This window comes from Cryptomeria japonica, chromosome 9, assembly GCF_030272615.1.
Source record: "Cryptomeria japonica chromosome 9, Sugi_1.0, whole genome shotgun sequence".
Classification (NCBI taxonomy): Eukaryota; Viridiplantae; Streptophyta; class Pinopsida; order Cupressales; family Cupressaceae; genus Cryptomeria; species Cryptomeria japonica.
In genome coordinates this window covers 395,310,869-395,319,996 of record NC_081413.1, presented here as the reverse complement: position 1 = coordinate 395,319,996, position 9,128 = coordinate 395,310,869, and the positions used below count along the sequence as shown (strand labels likewise).

General features: G+C 35.4%; 1 protein-coding gene across 2 annotated transcripts in view; it reads right to left on the bottom strand.

The window, feature by feature from the left end:
* Positions 1-483: 483 nt before the first annotated feature.
* Positions 484-9,128, bottom strand: part of LOC131073018 (sm-like protein LSM3A) — a 28,239-nt gene continuing 19,594 nt past the window's right edge. Inside the window, exons 3-4 of one of the 2 annotated variants that reach the window (XM_058009361.2) lie at positions 998-1,100; positions 484-694 (exon numbers count right to left, since the gene is read on the bottom strand). In XM_058009361.2, the coding sequence (XP_057865344.2) occupies positions 687-694; positions 998-1,100 (111 nt within the window). In that variant the 3' untranslated portion in view covers positions 484-686. Of the gene's footprint in view, positions 695-997; positions 1,101-3,152; positions 3,623-9,128 lie in introns of those variants that run through there. The other variant, XM_058009380.2, reaches the window with a different exon arrangement.

Here is a 9,128-nt window from a genome sequence, read left to right as displayed (position 1 = left end):
CATTACAAATCGAATTTTGACATTTCGATTGATTGCATCATGAGTTGCCAATGAAATCCTAGACTTTTTCTATAAAAGTAGTTTATATTGTCTATTTGCATAGGTTCTAATTTGTCTCCAAGAAGATTATCTAAGATATATTTTCAATTCAAAAAAATAGGCAATGAATAGATATTGATTATGGACAAAGACAATAAATAACAAAGAGAATTTGGTTGAACAAAAGCAATTGATCAAGTACCACAAACCAACTAATCAAACCACCTAAATTAACAATTATGTAATAATAATATGCATGCTAATAATCCCCCCTTATTACATCATATTCCCAAGAAAGAAAATCAAGAAAGTTTGAAAATCTTTGAACTTTACATCTACAAGAGATTTAGTGAATATGTCAGCATGTTACTCTTGAGTCAAACAAAATTGGAGCTAGATGCTCTATTGTTGAATATGATCATGTTAAAGTGACACTAAACTTCAATATTATTGGTACACAGTCATGAACAATGAGATTGCAAACAAGATTCAACACACTCTAATTGTCACAAAACAAAGAGGTAGAACCTATCTCGTGAACAACCATACCTGTCAAAATGCAATATAATCATATCGCCTCATAAACAAATCCACCTGCAACATGATATTCTACCTTTGTGGAAGAGCAAGCAAAAATGTTTTGTTTCTCACTCTCCTGAGATATCAAACCAAAAGCCAAAAATAAAATGAAGCATGAAGTAGACTTCTTGTCGTCCACTGATCCTACATAATCTACATCCATCTATCCACACAAAAAATTCTACATTCTGCTTGTATTTCAAACCATACTCCACTGTACCACAGATGTATCTCAAAACACACTTTTTTGCTTTCCAACTGACAACCTTAGGTTCTTGCATAAACGTAGAAATATAGTTGACAACAAAGCTAATATATGGTCTAGCATAAGTCAAATAATAAGACTCATAATCAACCAACAACAAAAATTAGCATTCACCTGAGATGATCGACCATGGTGGAAAAGTTGCAAACTTGTCTCCAAAAATGCAATGCACCACAAATCTCTCAAGATGCCAACCTTCAAATGCATCAAGATCTCTCTAAACAATGACAATCAAAGGCACCCTATAGGCTTTGATACCATGTAAGAATTTACCTATAGCAACCCAAGATCTAGAGGCCAATGAATAGCACAAAAACAATAGAGAACAAAATAGACAAGAACAAACCATCAAGATGCAAAATGTCCCACTAAGTACAATGTACATGTGTCTGCATATATAAGCAAGGCAAAAGGAGAAGAAAGTGCACAACAAAGACATGTGGCTCAATGAGATGCAAGAGTAGGTAGGAGAAAATAATAGATAATTCCACTAAAGGTGGATCACCCACTTTCGACGGAATTATCATTCCACTATAAGTGGATATAAAAATGTGATAACAATATACCACCACTAAAGGTGGAATTTCTCATACAACCATATTCTCTAGATATGCAATTCTTTAAGTGTTTCCTATGCAAATTACTATGATATGCATTGACCTAAGTTAAGTAAAATGTAATTACATAAGACATAAGTTACACCAACAATTATAACTATATAAATCTTTTGATTAAATTAAAATTGGATTTATAAGTAATTGAAATATATTTAACTAATTTAAAATAAAAAATAATTTTAAAATTACAATTATTTTAATTATATAATTATTTAGTTGTAGAGTCATAATATATATAAGATATAATTATCTTCACAATAAAATTCAAAAAATATCATTCTTACATCTTTATGAACTATGAAAATTTCATGTTGTTAATATAATTATCTTATTAATTATTATTTTAAAAAATAAAATAACTATAAATTTTTTAATCAATTATATTTCAACCATAATTTTAATTAATAATTATTGTAAATGTTTTAATCAAATTATTATTAATAAAACTTATTATAATTAAAATAATTAATTATACTCTTTATTTTATATTATTATAATTCTAAAATCATTACAGTTAAAGCTAGGTTTAAAACTAGAGTTCGTTTTAGAATTAATGTTAGAATAAAATTACCTGAAATAAAGTAGGATAGAATCAGAGTAAAGATTAGAGTTGATGTTTTTATTTTATATCAAATTGATTATTTTAGATCGATCAAGGTCACAATGCTCATTAAATCTTAGGGAAGTTTCTTAACAAATGTAATGTTTCGATATTGTGAAGACTTTAAAGTGAGCCCTTCCCTTATAGCCAAAGTCAAATTATATCGTAGCCAGATTATAGTTTTTTTTTTAAATTATATATATATATATGAGGTGGGTTCAAATTTAAATCGAGTCCTTTCCTTGTAGCCAAAGCAAGTCTCACTTTGACCTGCCCGGACTTCGAATCGGAGACGTGCAGAATGTTCAGCAAGTCTTATAGCACTGATTTTGAACACAGCTGAATTAGGAAACACACAGTTTTCTCTCAACCAGCAAAGATCATAATTACATAGAGCACGCATTAAATTAAATTCACGCCCCTGTAAGGAAGCTAACCAGTTTTCCCCTCGTATGATCATGTATTATATATTCTTTTATCTACCATTTTTGTGAACATCAATGAACTAATAATGGATAAAAAGGTGAAACGGTGAACCTTGAAGATATAGCTATTGAAAAATATCAGAATATATTTGTTTTATTCTTTCACGGCTAAATTCATGTCAGACTGATCATGTGGGTTTGATCTGTTTCACCTGCATTTTTTGAATAAATATTTTAAATGAGAAAGGAGCCATGAGGTAGAACATGAAAGCCACAATGCAAACAACAGTGGTGGTATTCTTTCATGGTAGAGTAAATGTCATAATGATATAGTTGTCAAAAGATGCTGCATCATACTCCAGCACATTACCATATTAACATCCTGAACCTGAATGATAGCCAAAGCATTACATGGCGAACAAATATCTATATAATCAAGATTTACGCAGAGCAAAAACCTCTATTGTCCAGGTTAAATAGAGTGACACTCGTAATAATAAAACCAACATGCCAAACGAGAATTTTAGCTTTACAAGACATTGCATTGACAAACAGATTAACAGATATTCAATTTGAAGCATCTATTAGCAAACAAAAATTCCCCAGCTGTACATTGCAAAAGTACAAAAAAAAAATCAAATCGTCATAAGCATTATAAGTTTTTACATATGTAAAGGGCGATACTCTAAGCTATTCATTGCATAGAACCATTTACAGCGAAGGCCCAACTAATAGATGGTTCTAATGTACACAATCAAAGAAGCCAAAATACTTAAGCATATTCCATTCCCTGTGCAAAATTTCAGTATATGCTAGTTTTTAATGACTAGTATTACTGCAAGCAGTTCCATCTTCACTGATGAAATCTAAAACGCAATGTTTCAGATAACCTATTTCTCTCCATAAGGAAAAATTATAAGTCAGAGAAAAGGTGTTCAAATTCACCACATGATCAGAAAAATTTTATAGCTAACCCAAAGAACGTTATAACTGTGTTTTAGATTACAAAAGACTCTTAAGATGTTCTCAAAGGTGGAGAGACTAATATAACTCCATCACCTCGAACAAACAGATATGGTACACTCCGCTTCGATGTCTGCAAGAAGAAGCAAGTCAAAAAAAGACAATTGGTGTAGCCAACTAATAATTCTCACAGCAAACAGAGCATGTATAATCAGCAGAATTTAACTGCAAATCTATAGAAGCCCTGTTTTAGACATAAGTCACAAAAATGTTGTATTAACAAAAGCTTAAAAAATTACCATATCACAATCAAGACGTCTATGGCAGCAAATGACCAGATATTAATCAGGCAGTGGGATATTTCTACCAGCACAGTTATACCATTTAGAGGCAAAGGCTATTCAATATTCTCACAGTTTTCTGCCATATGCCTAACAAAGGTAGTCACTAGAAACAGATTGGAGAAAATGTGGTTAACTGTGACACGTTTTTAGGAAAAAATGATTCTTAAATGATGGGGTTCCACTCTGCCAGATTTGAATATCTACGTTGGTGGGTCCATGCAGGTTATTAAAATAAGTTTTCTTGTTATGCTACACAACGTAAGAAGCTAAAGCTGCGTCCTTGGGCTTATCATTGGCAAGAAGACAAGACTGATCCTTTGCATAAGACAAATAATGCACTTAAAAATCCACTTGCAATCAGGTCCCAGATCAATTGTAACCCCAAAAGACATGCTGCTACCTCAAAGTCACAAGTTTGTACTCCAAGTTCTCAAATTTTAAAACCAGGAGGAAATGTTAAGTCTCATTGTGGCTGTGATGCATTGAAAACCACAAGGACAAACAATGAGCATTTAAAAAACACTCTTATAGGACACAATTTAAAAGAGCACGTGTCATCACCAGCAAAAGCTTCAAATATTGGAACAGATTTAAAATTCTGAGTTTGAGAAACTGCTGAGCATCTAAAAGTACGGCACCAGCCTGTTGGGTGTATTGGTATTTTGCCCAACAATTTAGTGACCATTCCAGAATCCCCAGATATCAGCAGGGGACAAGGATCTGCAGGAGTGGTTCTTCTGATTACATGCCTACCCATGTTTAATCTGTCCTCTTTGAACTTCCGACTGCTCCCACAGAGATATTTTCGGTGCCTAATGGCATTTGCTTTGAATTTTTGAAAAGAGTGTTTGGGCAGGCCATGTGTCTGATTGGAGTAATGCATATTGTCTTTAGAACAAGCAAATTTCAACAGATCCAATTTTAGAGCAAATCTAAGAGAAACAGTAAAGAAGGAAGAAACCAAATCTACGTCGCTATTGGCCAGGCCATGTGTCTCATTGTAGTAATACTTATTGTCACTGCAAACAAAGAGACACATTCATGGATCTGAAATTATCTCCATCGTCAAGTTTGCAATTTCCATACCAATCACATCTGGCAGGGAATAACAAAAACTACAAGTCTACAAACGATCATCCACTAAGTTATTATTAATATGAATGATAATTTAGCCAGAAAAATCCTTAGTTCTCCAAATATCATCTTCCAATATGTTGATATACAAATTAGCGGTACCAAGTCACACCTTGGACTTGAGCATGACTTGGAAACCCAAAGAGTAATTAAATTCACTAATCAGCAAAGACTAAGACCAACTCCCTCCCTTCGACACTATCTTCCAATAGGTTGATATACATAACATAATTAGCTGTACTAAGTCACACCTTATATTAACCGCGACTTGGAAACCCAGATAGTAAGATTAAATTCATTAGTCAGCAAAGATGAGCACTAGCTCCCCCTGCTCAATATACTAGCATCTCAATCAACCACCTTGCTCTAATCTTTAAATATCCTGGAACATCTCCTTCCAGAAAAGGAGATAATCAACAGTGCCATCCAGGGCAATATATTCAGGTTGTTGATGTTTGTACCTAGGTCGGATTCCTTATAGGGCTGACCTTGCCTATGGGTGACTAATTGGCCTATCGGCCTTAGTCACATTAATGTGCAACTTAAAATGTTAATTGTAATTGCCTTATAGGGCCGACCCTATATAGGATTATATTATTGTAAATTATTGTTTTTATTCTAAGAGGCTGACCCAACTTGAATGGGTGCCTCTCACATAGATAAAGGAGATGTAATTGGGATTCATTCATATTCATTCACTCAAGCATCCAGCATTCAATCACCTTCAGCAGAGCAGCGAATTCCTTCTCCTGATCAGTGAATACATTCCTAAGGCAGCGAACCTATTATCTGATCAGCGAATCCATTTCCAAGGGCAGTGCACCATCTCTAAGACAGAGGAGATTTCATGATCAGCAAAGGGTCTTCACATTCAGCGAATTGTCTTCCCTGATTAGCGAATCATCTTCATTCAAGCATATTTCAGATAGTTGGTTACACTGCTGTGTAAATCAGTTTGATGCCCTAGTTTGGAATCATAAACTGCTGTTCATACTGCTTCAAGTGTTGAAGCAAATCTGTAAAGATGTACACTGATTATTATCTAATATCATCTGAGATTAGTTGCTGGGTTTTTCACCTTCAAGAGGCAGGTTTTCCCAGGGTATTCTTGTGTTCTTCGTTTTCATTGTGTTAATTTTGTTAATTGCTATCAGTCTGATCTAAAAACAACATGGTATCAGAGCGGGTTTGAAAAGATCGTGATCAGATTGCCCTATAACAGCGAAGTTCTTCTTCCTTCTTCACCTTCAAGAATCAATATCAAGCCTCAATTGGTGAATGGTCTCAAGGTTGAAGATAGACTTGAAGGTGCATCAAACTTCACTTCATGGAAGGTTAGAATTCTTCTTGCACTAGAAGAAAATGACCTTGAGTTCGTAGGGAAGGATGATGTGTCTGAACAGACCGATGAAGCTGAGAAACTTCAATGGAAGAAAAATGGCATAAAGGCTAAGAAGATTTTGATTGATTTTGTGATGAATCATTTAGTGCCTATAATCTCCAAGATGTCATCAGCCAAAGATATGTTCAAAACCTTGGAAGGATTGTTTGAGATCAACAACACCAGCAGAGCCCTCACCTTGAGGCAACAACTTCATCATGTAAAAATGGATAAAGATGATTCAGTCATCTCATTCTTTATGAAGATTACTGATTTGAGAAATTAGTTGAGCACTATTGGGGACAATATTGCTGACAGGGATCTTGTTATGATGGCACTTAATGGTCTCCCTCAAACTTAGGAACCCTTTATTCAAAGCATCAATGGAAGATCTAAGTTACCCAAGTTCGATCGCCTTCGAGCTGATTGTATTCAAGAAGAGTCAAGGTTGGCAACAAGAGGAATTGGGCATGATTATTATGATGTGGAAAATCAAGTCCTTGCTACACATACTTCTATGGAAAGAGGCAAAAGAAGAAAGAGGGATAGAGACAGAGAACCAGATCCTGTTTCAGAACCGGAAAAGGAGGATTTCTCTCGCATTCAATGTTAAAGGTGTGACAAGTATGGCCACATTACTCGAAATTGCAAATTCAGGTCTACTCATCTAGCTTCCTCTACGGAAATTGACGTAGGGACACCTCAGGAGGAGCCAAGTTCTAAAGTCAACTCATAAGGTTTCTTCTTCTAAAAGAAAGTTGATATCAGATTCAGAGGGAGTCTGACATTGCAACCTTGGACAAGGAGGTCAGAAGGTTGATATCAGTGTCAGAGGGAGCCACATTATCATAAAGATTTGATTAATGCATTCTTCTCTGCAAGAGAAGTTTGAGGTGCAAGCCCTTGTTAGTGCATTCTTCTCTACGAAAGAAGTTTGAGGTGCAAGCCTTTGTTAGTGCATTCTAATCTATGAGAGAAGCTTGAGGTGAAAGCCCTTGCTCCACCCTCTGGGAGTAGCCATGGTGGATGTCATGTGAGAGACTCCATGACTTAGCACTTGTGTTTATTCACCCTCTGGGAGTAGCCATGGTGAACATCATGATGAGATGACGACATCACGTTGAGGATTCCATGATGGGCACTTGTGTTCATTTGCATTTCCATTCATGGGAGTAGCCATGATGGACCCACCCTCCGGGAGTAGCCATGGTGGTTGTGTTCATTTGCATTTCCATTCATGGGAATAGCCATGATGGACCCACCCTCTGAGAGTAGCCATGGTGGTTGTGTTTATTTGCATTTCCATTCATGGGAGTAGCCATGATGGACCCACCCTCCTCTGGGAGTAGCCATGGTGGATGTCACTATGTGACTCAAATATTGAGAAGGACTCCTCCCTAGCTAAGAGGGAGTATTGATGTTTGTAGCTAAGTCGGATTCTTTCTAGGGCCGACCTAGCCTATGGGTGACTAATTGGCCTATCGGCCTTAGTCACATTAATATGCAAATTAAAATGTTAATTGTAATTGCCTTATAGGGCCGACCCTATATAGGATTATATTATTGTAAATTATTGTTTTTATTCTAAGAGGCAGGGCCGACCTAGCCTATGGGTGACTCATTGGCCTATCAGCCTTAGTCACATTAATGAGCAAATTAAAATGTTAATTGTAATTGCCTTATAGGGCCGACCCTATATAGGATTATATTATTGTAAATTATTGTTTTTATTCTAAGAGGCCGACCCAACTTGAAGTTATGTAATTTTTTAACCTGCTGAGTGTTTGCCAAAACACCAAGTATGAGTAAAATTGGGGTCTGATGAGTTTTTGGTGAGCCCGAGCTTTCAAACTATGGGTGAGACTAAGTTCCTTTCTCCTCTTATTGTACTAGTCACAGTGGATCTCTTCTTTGATACAGAGGATATGTTACTTGTTGTCCATGTTATAGGAGATCCAGTCAAACACATATTACTAGCTTTGTAATGTCCCCACTTTGAAGTATGATTCAATAATAAACAATTATAATAATTTAAAATACAAAAGAATAAAAATTAAAATTAAATTAAAATATAAAGTAATATAATTAAATATGATTAAAATTTAATTAAAGTTAATGAATGGTCAAAAGACATGGGATGAAAAGTTGTGACTCCCTCAAATATGAGGTATAAAAGGTAGAAGAGAAAACATATGAAAGGTGGGGGGGGAGGAATTTGGGAATCAGAAGTGCAGATCTGATTTAAATAAGAGTGCAGATCTGGGCACCTTGCTGTAAATCATACATCTTCTGTCATACTGACTGAATCTGTAATCCTGGATTGTGGGATAGATATGGTAAGTGGAGGAGAACGGTGATAGGGTAGGCCACCTCATTGATTGCATGGGCCACTTGAGGTCAAGGGGGTTAAGCTGCCCTTGAGCCTAGGGTGGAGGGCTTCTTGGGCACCACACTGAGCTATCCTACTTGACAATCTATTCCTATGTTAATCTCTCATAATCACATATCTTATAAATCTATATATCCTAACTTGTCTGCAGGATTCCACCTCAGCATATCAGGTATTTATTTATCTCTTCTACTTTGCTTAAGTTATATCTTAGTAAATTCTTCAGGGTTTATAGGCCCTTAGATTGCAATTATCATAACAATCTGTGACATATCTATTTTTCAGTTAATTTAGATACAAGATTATGAGACATAGATATACAATACGACTTGAATCTGTTATTACTGTTACTGTTTCAGTTATATGTAAAATAAACTTGAGTTATTAATTA